The sequence below is a fragment of the Rhinolophus hipposideros genome (genome assembly GCF_964194185.1).
Source record: "Rhinolophus hipposideros genome assembly, chromosome: 5".
Lineage (NCBI taxonomy): Eukaryota > Metazoa > Chordata > Mammalia > Chiroptera > Rhinolophidae > Rhinolophus > Rhinolophus hipposideros.
In genome coordinates, this window is record NC_138051.1 from 19,256,128 (window position 1) to 19,278,861 (window position 22,734).

Below are 22,734 nucleotides of genomic sequence, written 5' to 3' on the forward strand. Positions count from 1 at the left end.
CCCTTCAAAGGCAAGCTTCCGGCAAAGATAAGTCTCTTCTTACTTCCCACTCGCTCTTGAATCGAGTTTCTGTCCTTATCACGCCCCAGTGAGTGCGTCATCACTTGAGCCTCAGGTGGACGAGACAAACTAGCACTTCCCTTCCTCTTGCTTGTCCTCCCTGATCCATTTGATCTGCTGGCCATTCCTTCCTCCCTTGGCTTCTCCCATAACATCTCTCTCCTCTTTGCGATCAAATCTCAGTTCCTTCTGAGTGCGCTTTACTGGCTCCCTTTAGACTCTCATCGCTTAAAGGCCAGAGTCTCTGGGTTTGTTCTGTACTCTGCCCACTCTGTGCTTTCCTGAGGCGACCTCATCTGCAATCGGGCTTCAATTATCAGGGGCTTATTGAAAATTCATGCCTTTGGCTTCTGTTCAGCTTTCTCTTCTAAATTCTAGACCCCTATGACCAACTGTCCTCTGGACACCGCCACTTAAATGTCCCTCAGGTACCTCAAACTCAGCCTTTTCCTAACCGAATTCATATCTTTTCAGCCAGACTTTTCCCCCTGGATTCTTTGTGAATATTGTCATGATCCAAGATCCCAGCCTCTTTCCCCCACCATTTTTTCAGTCAGTTGCCAAGTCTAGCAAGATGGATTTTTGTTCACTAGAATCCCAGAGCAGCTGAGGGATGCAGATTGGTAGGACTGCTCTCCCAAAGAGACGCAGTGGACAGTGGGGGCCGTGTACCGTGGGGAGGACTGTGTGGTAGGAACGGCCCAGTGAGCTGCCCAGGGACAGCAGGGTAGCTGTGCGTGATGCTTCCAATCTTGGGTTAACTTAACTAAGTATCACCAAGTGCTCAGGTACTTGAAGTTCTTGAATATAAAGGAACAGAGCTTGCCTGTTCCTGAACAGATCTGAACAGAGATAGCTCAGTGAGGAACAGCGACAGGGAGAAGCCTCACACAGTAAGATTCAGAAGTGGGAGGGCCAAGTGTACCTGGATCTCTCAAGGGTGAGGAGGCCTTGAGTAAGTGTGGGTTATACATGTCCCATTGACAGGTTCTACCTGTGTCATATCTTCTACCGGATCCTGTTTTCCTCAGTAGCCTCCAGGCTACTGCCTATCCCCAAGTCTTGTCCAAAAAGCAAATCTTATGAAGCCATGGGCTCTTTTAACTTCTGGATGTCAAGTTAAAAATTCCTTAGCTCCTCACACAAGGTTCTTTAGGACACGGTCCCTCTTTACTATCTAGCCCCCCCTCTTGCTACTGCCTACACATTCTTTTGTTTTTTTAAGGAGGGCGCAGCTCACAGTGGCCCATGTGGGGATCAAACTGGCAACCTTGGTGCTCCCAGCACCGCGCTCTAACCAACTGAGCTAACTGGCCACCCCTGTCTACACCTTCTTTACCTTCTTTTTGCTTCAGCCGTGAGGAAGTTCTTCCAGCCCTTTAAATGCATTAGGCCTTCATGCTCCTGTGCTTGGAATATCTGTGTCCCTCCCACCCCTACCCCACTCATTCTGCCATTTCTACTTTTCCTTCAACATTCAATTTAAGATCATTTTCCAGAAGCCTTTTACAACCCCAATCTGATTTTCTCTAAACTATTGTGGCATCCTACATATAACGTAAAAATACCTTTTACCACATCTTATTGAAATCAGTTAACTTGCCTCACTTCCCCAGTAGACTGGGTACTTATAAAGGCAGATCTTAGTCTGGCTTTCTATACCCAACGTTTAACTCATGAACAGCACTTGATATTTCTAAAGCAATAAATAAAACATCAATCATGACAGTTCCCCCTCCCCACATTTTGTGGGGGGAATATTGGGGAACAGTGTGTTTTTCCAGGACTCATCAGCTCCATGTCAAGTCGTTGTTTGCAATCTAATTGTGGAGGGCACAGCTCACTGGCTCATGTGGGAATCCAACCCACCACCCTGGGGTTATGAGCACTGCGCGCTAACCACTGAGCAAACCAGCCGTCCCACCCATGCAAGTTTTAAAGTTTAAGCAGTAAGCTGTTTAACCTAGAAACCTTTTAACATTTAAACAGCAGGCCATTTAGTCGTGTCATTTCACATGCTAATCATGCATCTCATTCCTGAAGGTGAGTGCAATGTTGCTGGCCCACTTGCCAGTGGGAAAATCTGGACATTCCAGAATGCATGTCCAGGAGTTATCAGCCCACAGACGGGTCTCCAGCATCCGCGCATCTGCAGAACCCACCAGATCAGTACCGTTCTCCTGGCCTTGACCTTACGTAGTCCGTAGAGCCACTAAAAGAGGTGGGCATATAGACGTATTCATGGTAATCTCTCTTATGTCTTTAGGTTAAGGAGTGTATAGGGTATGTTGGTCGACTCGTGTGTGGTGTTTGTGTGCTCGCGCGTGGGTGAGGGAGGGAAGGAGGGAGGAAGGAGGCAGCGTGTGCATCACTTCAGAGACGCCTTTCCTTGACCTCCCTGACTAGGTGACATTCTCCTGTCCACCCTCTCTGAGCACCTTATTCTCCCTCTCTGGACCCATCACAGCTTTACTTGAATTCGTGTCATTAATACGTGTCTCCCCCGGTAGATTGCAAACTGCACGAGGATAGGTACCTCACGCGTTCCTGTTCACTCCTGTCATCCCTCTGCCCAGCAGGATGCCTGCGGCATCACAGGGTTTCCACGGACACCTCCTCCACCAGCGTTTCTGGGCCAGCCTGGGTGGTCCCCAGCGGGCACCAACGCCCCGCTCACCAACGGCCGGCGGCGGCAGGGCGGGGCGTGCTGCGCGCGGCGGGTGCTCTCGCGGGGACAGTTCTCCGGCTCGCGTGGGCGCGGCCGGGGCGGGGGAAGTGTGGAGGGGGCGGGGACGACGCCAGGCCGCGGTCTGGCCAATGAGCTCCGGCCGGGCGGGGCTCGGGCCGGCTGCCCGGGCGGTCTCCGGGCTGGGCGTGCCCACGGGTGACGCGCGCGCGGCGCGGGCCAATGGGCGCGGGCTGGCGGGCGGGCCTGGCGGTCGGGGCACTGGGACACCATCCCGGGGCCTGCCGGACAGACTGACATTCGGCTGCCACGCAGGAGGCACGCGGCCGGGATGGCGCTGGCGCGGGCCTGGAAACAAATGTCCTGGCTGTACTACCAGTACCTGCTGGTCACGGCGCTCTACATGCTGGAGCCCTGGGAGCGGACCGTGTTCAGTATCCTGCCCGGGCCGTGGGCGCGGGGGTCGGGGTGGGGGGTTGCGGGCCTGGGCGGCATCCTCCGGGCCCAGGGCCTGGGGGGCGGGGAACCGAAGGCGGAGAGGCACGCCTCTCGCGGCGGGCACGCGTGGCAGAGGTCTCGTGGGCCGAGGGTGCGCTCCCGCGGTTGGGGAGGCCGTCAGGGGGCGAGGACTCTGGAGATCCCAGCTCGCCTTTGAGTCCCTTGGCCCAAGGCAGAAGCGTCTTTATTGCTGGAAGGAACCCCCTAGAGCGATGTCTAACCTGGCGTGCCCTCGCTGGCACTTTGGCCGCGCCCGCCTTTGGTTCAGTCCCCTGTTTTCTGTGGGAGGCAGGGACCGTGTAAGGGGAGCAAATCGCTACCGGCTTGGATGCCTTTGACCTTTAACTGTCCCTGATTTAGTTGGCTCCCGGCCTAAAGAGAATGCTAAGTTTTCCAGCTTTTTAATTAGGTTCTGAATTTGTGTTCATGACAGCCCAATTCAATTTCTGAAAAGAGACTGTTATTGTACCTATTGTACCTTCAAGATGGGTAGTTTAAAAGTGGTGTTTTTTTTTTTTTTTTACACCTCCATTAATTTGCTGTCCGTGAGGTCGAGCCTGAAGAGGAATTTGTGGTTAATTGTAGATGGTGTTTGAAAATTTTCGCAGATAGCTAGTACTTGTTAATGAGTATTACGTGTGTGCTATGAGCCAAGCCAACTGTGCTAAGCATTTTCCTTGTATCTTAACTCATCTAACTTTCATAACGACTGAAATTAATAACTCAAGGTTGTGAAAATGGGATGCCTGAAGTCTGTGATGTTGGTCTCTCCATTTGTCTATGTAGACATCTCTTGATATTCTTGCAAAATAAATACTAGTCATGACATGTAACTTTTTTTTTTTTTTTTTTTTAACTTGGGGGCCAGTGTGAAACAAGTATTTTACACAGCATGCTTACTTCATACAGGATCTCTCCTTTTCAGTTCGGTTTAATTTGGAGTAGCTTCAGAACAGCTTTGCAAATGCATAGTTGCATTCTGGTGGAGTGACTGAGGTAATTTCATTTCAAACCTTCAAAATGTGTCTATTTGTGCTGAACTAGCATGAGATTGTACCTAAAGCTGAGTCTTGTGTTTCAACACTTGAAGAATCTTAGCTGCTTACAAGGAAAACTATTTTTGTTGTAGGCATTTCTTTCCAAACCTTGAATTTAAGAACCAGAATGCACATTTTGGATTTAAAATCTGAATGTAAAATATTCTGATTTCCTGCACCAGTTATTTGTAGCTGCAGTTTAGTCTTACTCTAAGTTCTGTAGGTGAGAGCTCAGGAGGTCATCCTTGTGAAATGTATACTGAAATACAGAAGCACATACTTCTTGACTTAATTTAAACTCATCTTAAAAGTGACTTTAAACAATGTTGTGCTAAATTGAAACTGTTTAAATCAGAAGTTGAACGCAGAGCCCACTATCAGGGTCTACTACAGTATCGGTGGTTTCACTTTGCACGGTGTCAGTTACCTGTGGTCAACCATAATTCAAAAATACTAAATGCTAAATTTCAGAAGTAAAGAATTCATAAGTTTTAAATTGCACACTGTAATGAAATCTCAGCTTGTCCCACTTGGGATGTGAATCATCCCTTTGTCCAGTGTATCCACTCATCTCTTATCAGAGAGAGAGAAAAACCACATTCACATAACTTATTACAGTATATTGTTATGATTGTTTTATTTTATTATTGTTGTTAATCTCTTACTGTGCCTAATTTACAAGTTAAACTTTATCATCGGTATGAATGTACAGGAAAAAACGTAGTATATATAGGGTTCCGTACTATCTGCGGTTTCCCGCATCCACTGGGAGTCTTGGAACAAATCCCCCACAGATAAAGGGGGGCTGCTGTATAGATTTTACACTTAAAAGCTTTTATTGGCCTGTAGATGTATGCCGTAGCATCACTGGTGTTATGGTTTTTCCTGTATTATATTGCAGTAGTGATAGTGTCCCATAAATACTAGGTGATGGCTTTTTTTGGATTGGAGAAATAAGTTATGAAATGAAACGTAGTGCCTTTGTAGACTTTTGCCTTTGAAGCTTTTGACTTCTCATTGGGTTACATGACCAAACGATTTCAGTTTTTAAAAAAACTAGTGAGAACTGCAGCCAGCTAGCATTGGGTACTATAGAATCCTATGGTTTTAAACCTAAGATTGAAAAAAAATTATTTGAAAGTTCACACCATTGAATTAACTCAGTAGAAATGCAATCCTTTGACATAAGCCAGTCTTAAATTACTATCAGCTGTTGTATTTATATTATTTCAACTTAACTTATAGAGTTATTTTGAAGTCAGGCATTTAATTCTATGGTTTGAAACATCAATTTGAGATTGAATCCTCATTCTAGCTTGGTGGAAAGAACTGAATGAGAAAGCTGGATTTAAATATTTTTCTTTTCTATTTAATGGGGAGCTTTAATTACTGCTAAGTAGTTTGAATTTCATAAGTTCATTAATAATTAGTAAGCTTCACCCAGAACTAGTTTGCGGCCAGTTACATCGTTTTAGAAAGACACATTCTTAAAAATTACATTGAACATAATCCTCACTGCTAGAAACCTAAAATTTATTGTAGGAGAAATGTGTCTGGCTATCTGAAAAATGGTCTCCTCTAGACGATAAATGCATTAATTTGTATTTCACTGCTCTAATTCCTTTAATAATTTGAGGTTGTCCCTATTTTAGGGAAAACTGATAGCTATAACTTTTTGCACACTTACTAGGGGCATCCGTGAACATCTGAATTTGCTTTTCTATTTCTTCAGAAACCAAATAGCTAGAAGTGAATTAATAGCTCTTGTAAATTGAAAGGTCAATCCCAATTGATTATGAGGATTTTTGAAGTTATCTAAGTAAAGAAATTGTGACTCACAAAAAATAATTTAAAATGTTTTTAAAGAAATGCATGTGTCAAGTCAGATACATTGTAAATAGTTCTTGAAACAATAACATTTATAAATGCTGTTTTGTAAATTCTTCCATGCTAATACCTGCATCCTAAATTTTCTCTTGTTTGTCATATCATATCGCATTTGAAACCATAATGAACTGTTGGTTTGCTAGCCAGTATTTAAACTTTCTTCATGTGCACATGGTTTCTGTCTTACAAAAAAATACGTGATACCCGCATTAAGACAGAAGGTAATAATTAAAATGAATCACCTAAGTGCTAAGTTGTATTACAATGAATACCATAGAAGGAGACCTGTGCAGACTGAGAACCATTGACCTTCATCTCAGAGGGAAGTTTTTAACACGGTTCAAAAGCCCCTTTCCCTATTGGCAGCCATCACTGCTAAAGAAAAAGACTAGGTTTTGTAACAGACAGGTTTTGTAACCAGTGAGACACTCCCTGTAGTGCCTCATTAAATAACATTGTAGCCAGGCTGTGGGGGGCAGGTGGAAAGATTAAAAATACCTTGTTGAAATAATTTGAAGCATAAGTAAGACATTTTAGCCTTGCTACTTAAAAAAAATAAAGTTTTATTTTGTAACCACTGGGTTATACAGAGGGTGCCATAAAAATGTATACACATTTTAAGAAAGGAAAAAACTGTATTAAAATTGTAATACTCAATATATACCGGTAACAAAAGATGAATACAAGTCATGTGTATACATTTGTTTGGCACCCTGGTATTTGCTATCTCTTTACAGCTTCTATTTATTTTAAACAAAATGTGGGCAGTTTTGAGGTTATGTTAGGAATTAGATTCCCCCTGAAAGACAGTCTATATTTTAAACCACAGTGCTCGGCACGAAAATAATGCTTTAGAAACATTTGTTTATACATTGATGTGTCCTTTCAAAGCAATTGCATAAGTATTTGGGAATGGTAAAAGACCTGATTTAAAACCACTTTTAGAGTAGCTTTGGAGCTTGGCTGTTTCTGATCAACAGAATTTAGTCCTTGGAGAGAATTCAAATTTAAGGAAGTAGAAGATGCTATAGATTGAAAGAACTTCTTCCATTTAGTTTAGAGATGTTAAATTTGCATTGCTCTGTCTACTCTCTTGTATTATGTATACATTTGCTGAGTTCTGTGTTCCTAAAGTATTATGTACTTTTTTTTTTTTTTTTTAGGAGGGCACAGCTCACAGTGGCCCATGTGGGGATTGAACTGGCAACCTTGGTGCTACCAGCGCCATGCTCTAACCAACGGAGCTAACGGGCCACCCCTATTATATACTTTCTAATTGTCAGATAGTATTCTAGGTAGTGGGACTATAACTGTGAGTAGCACAAATAAAAATATTTATTCTAATGCCACTAGATGAATAATTAAAAAAATAGATGATTAGATTGTTATAGCTGTTATGGAGAAAAATACAACAGAAGAGGTTAGGAAGTAAGGAAGAGGGAGTGTCCTTCAGCTTTAGCTGGAGTGGTCAGGAAGGGGACATTAGGAAAGATTTAAGTGGGGCAAGCATTCCAGGGGCAAGAACATTGCAGGCAGAAGGAACAGTAAATACTAACACCTCAAGGCACCAGCGTGTCTGGCAGGTTTCAGGGATGCCGCTGAGGGGCCAGTGTGCCTGGGAGGAGTGAAGGGGGGTATTAGTAGCAGGGCAGGAGAGGAGGTCAGTTCCTATAGGGCCTCCTGGGCGTTGGAGTGAGAGTGCAGTGAAGGGAAGTGCCTCATGTTTTGAGTAGAATCACTCAAACTCAGTAATAATTTTCTCACTGACATTTTATTATTTAATAAGATAGGAAAATAAGCCACAAGAATATACATTTCTTTTCTCCATGAAACTCAAGCTCTTTTCATTTTGAATGGGAAAAAAAAAAGAATAACCTATGAACCATTTCCCCCCTCATTTTTAATGTTCTGAAATGGGCTTCATTTCTTCCTTCAAGGAAATTAGAGACACGTTTTAGGAAAAATTCAAATTTCTACCCGTTCCCGGATGCCCGTTGTTCAGTTCCGGGAGCTGGGCAGCGAGTGCTCTGGGAGCAGGGCAGGAAGAACTCGGTGGATGGGAGTGCTCGGAGCACTTTCAGGGAGATATCTGAGTGTGTGGTTTTGTTTTTCCCAGATTGGAAGAAGGTATGGACTGGGGTCCAGAGGTGTGCTGGGGTGGCGGGTACGCCAGGCTGACTGGCTGAAGCAGGGATTCTTTAAGGCAGAATAAGTGGGAAGTAGCATTGAAAAAGCAGGTTAGGGCTATTGATTAATTCAACATACTTCTGTATGCATAACTTGTGCCAGATGCTGCTCTAGGAGCTTGAGATACATCAATGAGCCTATGAAAGAAACTAAGATTCCTGTCCTTGCGGAAATTTTATTGTAAGTGAATTATATAGTATGTTAGGTGGTAAGCATTACGGAAAACAGAAAAGTGTGTTGGGGGATAAGAAGTATGCAGACAGGTAGGAGTTGCTGTTTTGAAAGAGGAGAAGCTTAATTGAGAAGAGATATTTGAGTAAAGACATAAAAGGAGGTGAGGGAGTTAGCAGGTTAGACTGATGGGAGAGCCTAGCTGGCAGAGGGAACAGCCAGTGCAAAGTCCCTGAGTCCAAAGCCTGCCTGGCAGGTGTGAAGGCCACCACGGAGGCAGGTATGGCCAGAGCTGAGTGAGCTTGGGGAGAGGAGCAGGCGATGTTGTCAGAGTCAGTGGAGGTCCTGGAGGTCACTGTAAGAAGTTTGGTTTTTAGTGTTGGTGGAAAAGGGTGCTCTTGGAAGGTTTTGAGAGAGGAGTGATCAATCTGACAAACCTAAGTTTGAATAGGTTTACTTTGGTTGCAGGGTTTGGAATAGATTAAGGGTGGTGTAGAAGCAAAGGTAGGTGTTTTGGATTGAGGAAGGCTTTGAATGATAATGAAAGAAGAGAGCAGTAAACATTTTAATCGGTATGTTATTTTCAGTAGCAACTAAGTGAATTTAGCTTCTTACATTTTTGCTGTATCTTCAAATGCTTACAGCTAGAATTGAGAAGGATTTTTCTTTTCATCTCAACATGCTAAAGTATTTGAGAGTTTAGAAAGTATGAATTCTTAAATTATAAATAAAAAATAATTATAAATTATAAATAAAAAAATAAAACTAAAATAAAACTACATCCTCATGGTTCAAAACTTAAAAGGTACAAAAACGTAGATGGTGAAATTCTTTCCACCCCTGCCCCAGCCACCCTGAGGCAACCGGTGTCAGCAATCTCCTGGGCATTTCTTCTGAGATATTCTGCGAATTCCTGGAACATATTCTTAATGGTTGTTTGATAGTGCATAGCCTGGTGAAATCAAACTTTTTATAAGCCAATAGAGAAGTGTTTAAGGAACATATTTTGCCAGGCCTCTTTTGGAGGTACTAATGATTGACATGGTTCCCTGCAATTAAGTATCTCTTATTTCTGTATATTTTTATGCAAGGTATATTTTGTAACTAAAACACAACAAACAAAGCAAAATTAACCAAGAAAAACACTATATTTTGGCCAGTAGGGCCCTTTCGATCACTGTCTGTCTCTGTCTTTGGGAGAGCTTCCCCTGAGCTGTTCAATGAAGGAAATTATCATTAAAAGCCCAATTCACTGGAGTCTTCCACTAGGACTTTTTTTTAATGAGTTCCTTTTTTGAAGAAAATGTACATATAGAATCACCTGACCCTTTAAATAGATTTCCAGTAAAAATCTGCGTGTGATTTGATAATTAGGCAAAATTCTTAATATCAGAGGTTACTTCTAGAAAAATATTCTTAGTAAATAAGCTTAATATCTTTTAGAAAGATTTTCTCAAGGCACTTTCAAACAAAATGTGATTTCCGAATAACCTTCAAATAACCTGAATATTTTGCAGTATCTTCAGACTTATGTAGAAAATGAATTTCTTCTTGACAATCTTTAGTATTTCTTTTATATTTTGTGCCATTTCCTTTTGACCTCCCTTTTCATACAAATAAATGCAGCTTTCTGTTACCAGGGACGATTAAATGGGAAAAGCAGAGGTAGGAATAATTGTAACTGATAAATTAATTCTTCTGATTTGTATTCAGACTTTTTGTTTGTGTAGCCCCTAAAAGAACAAAAAGCACATGTGTGTTGCTCATTTAGTTGACATCTGACATCTTTCATAGTAAATTGAGACAGTTATGAAAGGATTTAATTTCTTGCTTTTCACACATGTATTTTATTGTATATTTTTGTTAAAATCTTGAAAGTATTTCTCTTATACAATTCATAGAAAATGTTCATCACATAACCTAATTGGCAAGGCCAGCCCTCATTGTGAAGCCAAATAGGCAAAATTAGCCTAAATTTGTGTCAGAAAATGCTCAGTGCCATGTTTCTGTTCAAATAATTGTGTAAACACACCTTCACTCCTATCTCCCTTTTTTTTTTTTTTGCGGTTTTATAACTTTATTTGACAATGAGTGGTGGTTAGTTCTCATCCACATTGACTGTAGAATTTTGAAAGTGGTGACAGGTAACCAACATACAGAGCTTGTTTGGTTTATCTTTAGCCTCAATGCATTTTCTGGACAATCGCAAGTGGATGTGGTATAGGACATTCCTTATTCCTTTGGCCCAGACGGCTTTGTTGAGTGTCAGTGGGTACATCTGGAGTTTCCATCTCTCTCCTGGCAAATTCCCAGATCTCTGAGTGGGCGCGGGGCACACTTCTGGAAGCCCTCTTCCAGATGTGCTGTGAATGTCGACTGTATATCTGGGCACGGCTTCACCCATGGCACAACGGCCCTTGCCATACTTCTTTGTGGAATCCATTCTGCTGAGCCCAGGTTAGAAAGGTGGCTCACTTCTGAATTCAGATTATTAGATGGATAGATAGATAGGTGAGGCTTGGAGCTGTGCCAGGAGTTTGTTCCCTGAATGAAATAAAGTACAACCCAAGTTAGTTATTATTCTTTTATGTGCTGTCCCAGAGGTTCTTTTATACCCCAGGGCAATGCCGACTGGCAAGATTGAGGAAGTAAAGTGGGAGAAGTGCAGTTGTAAGGGGGGTGGGAAGGAGAGCTAGCAGCAGATCTCTACAATTCTCAGGTCCCCTTTAGGGGACAGTAAGTACAGTGGAAGCCGAAGACCTGTCAACTGATTGCCTTTGCCTGCTCCTAACCTGCTGGAAAGGCTTCTTGTACCACCAGGGCTTCTGAGCTTTAGTGTGAAGACTGCTCTAACATGTTTTGCCTTGATATTTGGCTGCCCAAGTCAGGATGTTAGAATATACCTGATCTATACTCCTTAGGGTATTATAACTTTCTCTTTAGTAGCTTTTGGGAAAGGTGGAAGATGAAGAAAACCATACTACACAAGGGCTCAATGGTCTGGACCAGGACGGACAGGGAAAGTTATGGGCGGCTGATGGCGGTTGGGACAGGGCACGCAGAGATATCCTACAGTATTTCAGCATATGATACCAGTGATTTGTCAGGAGAGGTGACCGTAGGTCATGTCTTCCCTGTTTCATGCTCTTAAAGACTTTGCGGATGTCCCTCCCCCCCCCACCCCACCCCCAGGCTTTGAGTGTTGTAACTTTTGTGGTACTTAGGGGCAAAGATAAGATAAATTCTTTTAATTAAAACAAACAAACCCTCAGTGCTCAAATTTAATAATTAAGACTATACGTCCCAGAAGATCTACTTAATAGAGTATATATATACTTTTTATACATTGGAATGCTTAAAAAATAGTAGTTATGGAATGATAGGAAGATAGTGTTTATGATCAATAAATATAAAAAGTAGAATTACTACTAATATAGAAATTTCGGCTACTGTCTTACATGTATTCCTGAAAAATCCCCCCAAAGTAGGGTTTATGGGAAAATAGCACTGAGGCAGACCACTCAAAATTCATGCAGCTTAGTAAGCAGGAACTGACAAAAAACAGTTGGCATCTAGGGGATAATAACTTGGAGAGCCTGGAGGCTGGAGGCTGACCCAGGGGACATTAAAAATGCATGGACAGAATTGACCGGAAATGCGGAAGTGGTGCAGATGGTGTGGGCTGCCACTGAAGAGGTTTAGGAGGCAGTGGAACCTGCAGCCAGCAGAGCTGTGCTAGCCTGGAGGTGCCCCTTTCTGGAGAGGAAGCCCAGCTGCAGATGCTAATTTTGCATTTTCTTAAAATAGAGCTAACTGGACTCCTACCTGTGCAGTCAGTGGCTGAGCTGAGGGATGTTTCTTGCTGAAGGTTATAATTCTTTTCCCACTAATGTGGCTCTCCTAATTTATGAAATATCCCATATGAGACAATGCAGTTCCTATGCTTTACTAGTCATGTGTGAGCTCACTGAGTTCCCGAAACGTATTGTAGCAGAATAGATATTTCAGAGCAGACTGGGAATTTTTTTCCTCCGACCTTAGGACTTCAAATCTTCATGAAGTTAATAGGAGCTCTAATCATAAAGGTACAGAGCTTTAGTGTCTCTGGGCTCAGAGCAATAAACCATTTCCAGGATTTCAGCTCAGAGTGGAATGTGGCCCTTGCTAGTTTCAGCAGCATGCTTTTTTTGTTTATTTAGTTTTTAAAGAGTTTGTCATCAAGTTGTGGTTTCTAAAATCAATATCCAAACGTAGGTATAATCAGCACTACAGAAAGCTTAGAGAATGGGTTTTGCTTGCTAAACACCAACGTCTGATGCTGATGTAATATCCTTTAATATGACCCGAGAATATCAAATTGGCTAACATAGAAATGACTGTAACAGTATAGCTTCCACTTATTTTCATTTTAAGGCAACTAGAAAAGTATCAAGTGATAGTTAATGTATTTGATAAAAAAAAACTTTCTTGATATTTCTGTTGGTGATGATCTCCAGGTTTTCAAGGTTAAGAGAAAAAAACCCCACCATAATGAGGAAGATTTCCTTTTTGGAGCTTCATTCGGTAGCTGATGACAGCTTTCACTTAGGGCTTTGGTTGGTTTTTCACCGAACAGGCGACAGTAATACTTTGTGAAATGCTTTATTATTTTCAATAAGCTGGTTCCTTAAAATATATTAGATTTATCAGAACTTTTGAGTACTAAGCATAAAAGTAGCATTTTAGAACTGATTTTAAAAAAGGAGTTTGACTAACAGAAAATTGGATTGTTTTCAATGACATTTGAATTTTGTTTTTTGATGTGACCAGTGTAGAGACTTAGAGCATTGAAGAAAGGTATAAGTCATACCCACTGGAACAAAGGTCCCTGGCCTTTTCCCAGTGAGAAATTACTTTTGATTTCTCCAAAGTCTTATGAATAGGTTACTAAGGTGATTGTGCATTTATTGGTTGGGACAAGAAGTGTTAGTTTCTGTGGTCTTCCTTCTGATTACTGTATTTATCTTTAAAGAATTTCCTCTCTTTGTTATTGGGCTTTTGTTATTGTTGTTGTTGCTGGGAAAACGGTTGGGGATAGCCCTTGTATGGGCAAAAAGATTTTTATTTTTTTCATATCTAGAAACTTAGCAGCTCCTGATTAGTTGGGGATCCCTGTTAAAGAAACAGCAAACAACATGCAGATACATGGTTTCACATCTATTTGCTTTTAAATCCATTGAACTCAAAATATTTATGTATGTCCAGGTTATAAATAATCTCTGATTGTTCATTCAGCCCTTGAACAAACATTTATCTTCAGCGCCTGCACATATCCTGGTATGTTCCCTGTCAGTTCTCGAATGATTTACGCAGTGCCTGCTTTCTCTCGCAATGCACTACAGATGGAAGCCAGGGGGCTGCTGAGCTGAGCTACTGCTGCTCTCAGCACTTAAAATTCAGTGGTAGTGACAGTTATAAACACACAAACCAGAAAAGCCTATTTTTTAGTTTTTGAGGTTTTTTTGTTTGTTATAATCTAGACTTCACTAACTTTATTCTATATGTCTTGAATCATGTAGCCCTTTTAGAATATAGACCCAATTATTAATTTGTGTACAGCTACTGATACTTGTATGATACAAACAACAAGAGTTTGACAAATAGAAAGATTATCATTTTTTTAATTACATTCCAATATATGTGTGTTTTATAGCATTGATTATTTACCTATTTTGTCTCTCCTCTCTCTGTCTCCCTCCCTCCATCCATCAGAGAGAAAGAGAGAAATTTATGTTAAAGATGATTGAGAGGTGGTGTCTAAATGCTCTCTCCCAGGAAATGGGATCCTAAAATGTTAGTGCAGGAAGCAGCGTCATTTTATGGAGAAGCAGCTCAGGTCCAGAGCGATTGTGATGTCCCAGGATTGTACTATAAATTAATAACAAATTAGTAGCAGGGTGACCTTGGGTGGTTCCCAAAGTCTGAGTCATGATGTTAAATGCCCAGGCCCTCAAACAATAGTTTTAATAAGGATTATATTGCCTTTTGTTGCAGACTAGATTTGATTCCAAATTCTCACATCAACTTGGAAAGGCAGGTGATGTGTGTCCGTCCCCATTTGAAGGAGACTGGTGATGAGAGAGGTTTCGATACACGCAGCGATTGGCAGAGTCACAACTCAAACCTAGGGCGCCTCTAGTGCCATGGTGTTTCCAGTATCCCTTTCTTGTTCTTTATAGTGTGTAAGGATACTTTAAACTTTGAGATGTGTGTTAAAGAATGCAGTGGATTGAGAAATCCACTCAAATACCAGACAGCAAATTATATAATAGCTGGTGTACTCTAAATGGCATATGTTTAGCTGTGTTTGTGAGAACACGTCTAAGGAGATGAATATGATCTGTTCCCTAACCTTACAAATGTCACAATAAAACCCATTTCTAAGAGTGAACATAAAACTACCATTTTAAATGACGCCAAGCATAATCTCGGGGAATATTCAACTCAGTACTCTGGAGCTGTTTCCACTAGGTTGCTTAAATTGCATTTGTAGAAAGCTGCTTATAAAAGGTGCCTTCTTTGTAAGGTGGTTACTAAGGCTAGTAAAAGTTCCTCCTGGTCGCGTTGTCTGCTGCTCCCTTAGTGTGAATGTTACTGTATAGTTAAGTCAGTTTGAAAATTCTCTTATAGTTGAGAGCTTGAAGATCATTTTGGGGAATAATTGTGAAATTTAATTGTATAGAAAACTTGCTTTTAGCAGCTTATTTAATTATTGATTCTGGAAATAATTAGGAGAAATGAGATCAGAATATAGGAATTTTTTTTTGAGGGGAACACAGGATGAAATTTAAATTTAATAAGTAGCTCTGGGTAAAAGGTTAGGTTAAGTTTTTTTGTTTGTTTGTTTTGATCAGCTTATAAATTAGCATTTGCATCTAGGTTTAATTGATTTTGGGTCATTTTCTGTTTATCCTTTTTTTTTTTTTTTAAGGAGGGCAGTGCTCACAGGGGCCCATGCAGCGATCGAACCGGCAACCTTGGTGCTACCAGCACCACGCTCTAACCAACTGAGCCAACCGGCCACCCCTTTTCTGTTTATCTTGGCCCGGATTGAGAGTTTTTTATTCTATTTCTGGGAGCAAAGACTTTCTATTTATTTCCTAGTAACAAATTAGATCCAGTGATGCCTAACCCAAACTTTGTAAAGGAGGAAGATCTTTCACACAAAGCAGTTTTTAGTCTAGTACTATGTGTAGTTTCATTTTCCTTGTCAGTTCTCATTTATTACAAAAACTTACTGACTACTCACGCACACAAAAACCTTGCAAGGAATAACACAATGAATGTGGACATGCTACCAACGAGCTGCAGAAAAACATCCCTAACACGTTTGAAGCCCCCTTTGTGCCCCTCCTCGGTTGCTTCTCCTGTCTTCCTGTCCCCCTTTCACCCAACTGAGTAACGTCATCCTGAGTCGCGTGTACATAATTACCGTTTATTTTTTACTCCTTTTACTCCACACGTGTGCTCCCAACATAGTGCTGTGTAAAGTCCTACGCTCTAGTATCTTACATTTTAATCAAGCAAGCAATCTGTTTAAGTTTCTTTAAGCTCTTGTTCATTTAGGAAAACATCATAATTTTATATGCATATAAAAATTTAGAAGTTGGACCATTTAGTGTTCACAAAATCGAGGTTAAGTTTTAGAGTCTTGTCTCAGAGTGGAGGAATCTCTGTGAAGCTAATTTATGCACATGCCTTAGCTGGTACGTTCTCCATACTAACCTGGAGAATTATAGTGCCATAAAGAGTACATAATATAATCAATCAAATGGCTCTTTTCAGTAGTCACTTTTTACTTGAATTTGAGCCAGTGACGTGAAAATTATTACTATATCATTTCGTTTGCTTGATGTACACATTTATGAGACTTACATAAAAGCTGTATAAAACCGAAAAGCATTCTGAAAATACAATATTGCTTAGAAATGGATTTTGTGTTTTTTTTTTGTACTCACTATGAATTTTGTCAGCATAGTAATGTGTGAAATATGTAGAAAGCACCATGGTGTCTAGAGTCAAATAATGTTTCTTAAGCCATTCCTTTATTCATCAAATATTTATTGACTAGATGTTACGTTAGACGTAGGAGATACGAAAATAGTAAGGCATTGTTCCTGTGTTCAAGGAGTTGATAATCTGGATGAGATAAATATATCTACAAATAGCTAATGTTAGGTGATAAGTGCTATATTGTATGAGCATAGAGCTTTATGAGCAGTAAAGAGTAATTAATTCTGCCAGGAGGTTGGGGTAAGAATGGGGAAAACAGTGAGTGCTAGGGAAGGCCTCATACAAGAGGAGATAACTAACTGAGCTCTTAAGAAGGATTAGGTTTTACTAGGAGGAATAGGACTCTTCATATACAGGAAGGTATTATAGTATAGTGGTTAAAAACACATGTTTTTGGAGTTCACTAATTTGGTTTGGAATTGGCTCCATTGTTTACTCTGATGCTGAGGATATTTTTGAACTTGCTGAACTGCCTAACACTGTTGGGAACGTGCTAGACGTTCACAAAATGAAAGCTACTACTGCTGTTATTCTTAATTACTATTAAACTATAAGAAAAGGGAGAGCAGTATGAAAAGATAGAGCTTTGTTTCCTACATTACTCCTGGAATATGGCTGTGAGTAGGATGTGTTTGTTGAGGGGATGATTTGAGTGTTGGGAGGTACAGTGGAAAAGCAGCATAGGAGATGCTCTTGGTCCCCGCTTCCATCCCCCAGCTGCTTTGAGTGTTGCCTGCTGATGCTGTCTAGCTGCCCCCTTTTCCAGAGTATTGCCCTCTGCCAGGGCAGCTGTCTTGCTCAGGTGGTTTTTCTTCAGCCCATCCTGCAGCCAATGTTTGACAGATAAAGGGATACAAAAGGTCAGGCCCCTGCCTCAAAGCAGCACCATCTCTGTGGTACAATTTATGCTCTAGAGTCCCCTTGGGAGCGGAGTCCCTAAACCTGCTCTCCCCACTCCCAGTTCTGCTCTACTCACTCCACTTCTGATAAAACGCCCTCAAAAGTAATTTAGACAAGAATCCCTGTCCCAGTCTCTCAATTCCTGTCTACTTCTATGGACTCCAACCTAAAACAGGTATTGTGGACAAGATTGCATACTTGGCTTAGAATTTCAAGTGCTATCCTATGGGCACTGGGAAACCTAATGCATTTGAAAAGGATCACTCTAGTAAAGAGTGGCATGGGCAGTGGCTAGAGGCCTCATGGGACCTTTACATGGTTAAGTAAGGAATGATACATACCTCAGCCATTTATCATTGATGAGGGTAGGGGACATGAGCTGTAAGAGTCCTTTGTAGGGGTTGGGAAGAACTGAGAAGTTTTAGATAATTTGAATGTGGGGAGAAGGAATCAAAGAAATTTTTAGGTTGGATGACTAAGCAAATACTTAATCAATAGTTATATGAAATAGTTCACATCAAAGAGCTATATCAACTACTTTCAAGTAGAAAAAACAGGACTCATAGGAGAGTTTTTTTGGAGAAAATGAGTTCAGTTTTGGCTCTGTTAAATTCGAGGTGCCTTATGGAATGTCAGGTGGAAATGTTCAGTGGTGGGAAATAATTTGCAACAACAACATGTCATGTCAAAAACATGACGGTAATTATTTACATTATAAGAAGATATAGGGCCCAAGACAAAACACTGGCAACCCCATTTTTATCATTTAAAATGCTTTCAGCTACAAGTAACAAAGAAAATCTAACTCACTCAAAATCTGAGCGTGAAGGGAATTTATTGGTTTATGTATCAGAAAATCCAGTGGTGGGGTGTGCTTCAGGGTGCTGTGATCAGGGGTTCTGGCTCAATTTTTCTGAGATTATTGTTGTTCCATCACCTTCGTGAGTCAGCATTGTTCTGAGTCTTGCTTTCCTCATGGAGGCAAAGTGATGCCAGTGATTCCAGGAATCCTCAGCGAATTGCATATTCATGGTGGAAAGAGAGAATTTAATTTGCATTTCTGAATTCCTGGCAGAAGTCCTAAGGTTTGAGCTGGGTGATCACTTTTGGGGGTTAGCATTGTTACAAAGAGGGAAGCATTTACTAATTGGTTAAGGTCAGTTAGGGCTTGTCCCTGTAGATGGGAAAGGGCGAGGCACTCGGAGAGCATGGCTGCTATACTAGGAGGAGGCGTGGAGTAGAGGTTTGTGGGAAAAGCACAAAATTCACATAAGGGATGGACAAAGAGCCAGTAAAACTGGAAAATGGTGAGAGAGATGAGAGGCGAGCCCTAGAGAATCCCTTAGCCTAGGGAGGAAAGAGTTTTGAAGAGGAAAGACTAATATAGTGTCAGTTCAACTGGATTTGATAAGGAGCTTATCCCATTGGTAAGCTGAGCGCAGTGTGTGTAGCCTGGAGGGGAGAAGTCAGACAGCTATGTGGGTGCTGAGCAGTGAGTGAGTGATATGGCAGCAGGGAGCTTTTTTAAAGAAGAAATCAAGTGTGAAATAGGTGCTAGTTTAAGAAAGAACTGGATTAAGGGAGGCTAAAAAGGAAATAAAAAAAATGATGGGAGAGTTTTTACCTGTATTTGCTGGATGAGGGGAATGAATTTGAAATTGGGGTCAGATAGCTTTGGTTTGCTCTCTGGCTCTAAAGACAGCTTGTATGGCCCTGGACAAGTTACTCAGTGTTTTATCAGACTCTGAGGAGTAATGGTTATAATAAACATTTCACAGTCACTCTGTAAGTCAAGCAAGATAATAGATAAAAGAGGTTTGTCAACTACACTGTTAGACAAATATTAGGTAGTAGTAAGCACATTGTTTATATAAACCCTCTCTTCTCATAAAAGAATGTAAAGTATTACAGAACTAACTACTAGTATGTAGACCTGAAAAGTATGACAGACAGGAGGGAGGGGGCAGGGGTAGAGAGAGGAAGAATATGAATGAATTAATGAGTGAATAAATGAATAAAACGTAGTCCTACTTCAGAAGCAGTCATTCCTCTTAGCATGGCCACTTCCCTGCAAAATGAAAAGCTCTTAGATTTTATATAATTATTTGTTAGCAGTATTTTGTGCGGCCCTAGAGGAGGGCCCCTTGTTGATTTGCATATATACACTTTCAGTTCCTTTTGCAACGAGAAGGAACACTGTACAGAATGTTTATTGTTTTGGTTATTGAGATGAGTTTTATTTCCTGTTGTGAAGTTTAATCATCATAATAATACATGTTTAATAGCAGGTGCTTTCAGTTTATGTGTCACTTGTATATGGTTGATTTTAGCTTTAGCCCCAAAGCCAATGCTTTTAGCCACATTCTAATCTAAATTTACAATTCTTGGATCATACATTCTTATTACTTATTCAAATTGGTAGACCTTCTGCTGTCATTATATACAATTTTATTCTTATACATTTCTGTTTCTTTGGTTGAACAGTGTCACTTTCTATGTTTAATTTGAAGCAGCCTGATACTTTGAAGTATAATGGGGAGAATAACAGTAACTACCTTGGAAAGCGATGGTGAGGAAAGCATCAAGTGAATGGGTACTTCAATCTAACACAGTTGTTGAAAAGTGTTGGGATTTAGTTTTGAGTAAATTAAGAAAGATAGTGATTTTCCTTAACTACCACTCAGATTCCATGCTGGTTTCCTTCGTGGGGATGGCACTGTACACAGGCTACGTCTTCATGCCTCAGCACATCATGGCGATACTACACTACTTTGAAATTGTACAATGACGAAGATGTGACCAGAATCGAGAGGTTCCTTAGTGAAGAAACAATCTCTGAAGTTGGAATGAGACTTCATCAGATGTCATAAGAACTTCTAGATGTCAACATAACCAACCCTATGAATATAAAGACTGAAATTCATGAGTAGAACAGGAAAACAATCCTGACTCATGTGTTGTGTTCTTTATTTTTAATTTTGAAAGAAGCTCTTGTACAGCTGTTTTTGTCTATTTTAACATTGTAGTCGTTTGTACTTTGATATCAGTATTTTCTTAACCTTTGTGACTGTTTAAATATTACCCAGTGAAAGCTTTTCTTAATGTAACTTTGAGTACATTTTAATTGCCTTCTATTTCTAAAACCCAAAGTCATTAGTTAGGCTTTATTGTTCTTGCTATTGTATGGCATATACATCTGCCTGGATATATTTCTACTCTTGACCAAAGTTTTGTAAGAACTGGGGCTGGGGGCTGGGGAGGGGAGGATATTTTATTGAGAACTATTTACAAAAGACTTTTCTGTAAGTTCGAACTCAGGAGTACAGTTTTAGCTATCTAGACTCTAACAGCTCTGCTTTAAAACTATTACAGTGTTTCTTAATGAAAAAGGAAGATCTTGCTAAAGTTAAAAATAAGGAACATTTCACCTTTTAAATATTTAATTCTTTTTTATCTTTATCAAGATGTTTATTACAGCATGTTTATCAAAACAACAAATAAAGGACTATAATTTTGTTCACTGTTTCCCAAAATAGGGAAATAGGGTAATGATCAAAGAAAATGGGACCTTTTACTTAATGAAATATTATGAAATCATGGCAATGATGCTTTAGAAGACAGTGGTACCTTGGAAAGTCTGACGTTGTTTTCATGATATGATATAGTTACATTCTAAATATTTAATTCTTATGTGGACTCATTTCCGGAAAACTTTGGTGATGATTCTTGTGATAAAAGGTGGTTAAGTAGCATTATTGTGTAATGCTTATACACCATAGAGTTTTTAATAGAAAGTAAATCAGTTTCCTCTGAGGGCCATTATTAATGATGTATTTTCTTATGTTTAGTTTCATGATTGTAATGGATACTGCAAATGCATTTGCACATTGCAGTAAGATATGATGAGATGAATTGTTAAAAACCATAGCAAAAAGAAACGTAAACTTGATTAAAATGCTTTCACTCTTTGTATTTTTTTTAAAAATATTTTTATTCCTTAAATGTAAAATGACTACCTAATTTTTTGATGTAAACTCATTAAATTCAAAGAGAAAAATAATCTGATGTAGCAGTATATTTTTTCCCTCAATTGTTAAATATTGATCTAGTATTTATATTTCTGAATTGATAGTTATGGATAGATAAGCAGTAAGTATACCTTAACATAAAAGTATTACTAATTTAAAAAATTAGACATACAAGGTATGATCAAACAATACATTGAATGTTTAAATAAAAAATTTATTACAGTAAGAGACACATTGCCATTAATCCCCCTCAAAATACTCCCCCTCACTTTGAACACACCCTATCGTTCTTGTCACTTTCTGAAGCGGTTCTGGAAGTCCTCTCTCGTGAGTGTCTGTAGTTGCACTGTCGTGGCTGCCTCAATGTCCTGAATCATTTTGACTTTGGGGAAGAGCCAGAAGTCACACGGTGCCAGATCCAGTGAATAAGGTGGATGAAGACACACTGTAATGTTTTTATTTGACAGAAATTGCCATATACCAGAAGCGATGTGTGACATGGAGCATTGTCATAATGGAGGATGAAACCGTTTGCCCATTTCATGTTAATGCATTGTTCGTGATCCATAGCTCCATAGATCCATAGCTCACTTTAAAACACACCTCTCAACTGTAGCTCATGCCCGACCGACGGCATCAAACAAGTTGAAACTTGTCACACACTGTTACTAAAGTTCCACATGCTGCTTCCCATGTTGAAGAACTCTGCCTTTCTGTTGGCTGGCACTTGGCAGCAGCATTCAGTGTATTTTGTGATCACAATGGAAGGGCTCTGTGTCACACATGGCTTCTGGTATGGCAATGTCTGTCAAATAAAAACGTTACAGTGTGTCCTCATTCACCTTATTCAGCAGATCTGGCACCGTGCGACTTCTGGCTCTTCCCCAAAGTCAAAATGACCATGAAAGGTAAATGTTTTGAATGGATTCAGGACATGGAGACAGCCACGACAGCGCAACTAAAGACACTCACAAAAGAGGACTTCCAGAACTGCTTCAGAAAGTGGCAAGAAGGATGGAATAAGTGTGTTTGAAGCAAGGGGGACTATTTTGAGAGAGATTAATAACAATGCCTTTTACTGTAATACTTTTTTTATTTAAACATGCACTGTCTTTTTTGATCACACCTCGTATTATATTTTAGTATGCTTTCCAGAATAAGTTGTGCTGTTTTTTAAAAATGTATTTTTGGTCCTAAATTTTAGGACTAGGTTTGTGATGTTTTCTAG

General features: G+C 40.3%; 1 protein-coding gene across 1 annotated transcript; it reads left to right on the top strand.

Moving 5' to 3' along the window:
* The first annotated feature begins 2,981 nt into the window (after positions 1 to 2,981).
* On the top strand, positions 2,982 to 21,538 carry SPTSSA (serine palmitoyltransferase small subunit A). Its single transcript, XM_081048689.1, has 2 exons — positions 2,982 to 3,180; positions 20,163 to 21,538. Exons 1-2 carry the CDS (start codon positions 3,078 to 3,080, stop codon positions 20,264 to 20,266), a joined length of 207 nt encoding a protein of 68 aa, XP_080904815.1. The 5' UTR covers positions 2,982 to 3,077; the 3' UTR covers positions 20,267 to 21,538.
* The last annotated feature ends 1,196 nt before the right edge of the window (positions 21,539 to 22,734 follow it).

Excerpts from the sequence above, each read along its gene's own strand:
- SPTSSA (XM_081048689.1), top strand. The coding sequence starts at position 3,078 with ATGGCGCTGGCGCGGGCCTGGAAACAAATGTCCTGGCTGTACTACCAG. Across the intron at positions 3,181-20,162 it reads CTGGGAGCGGACCGTGTTCA|ATTCCATGCTGGTTTCCTTC; the intron begins GTATCCTGCCCG and ends ACTACCACTCAG.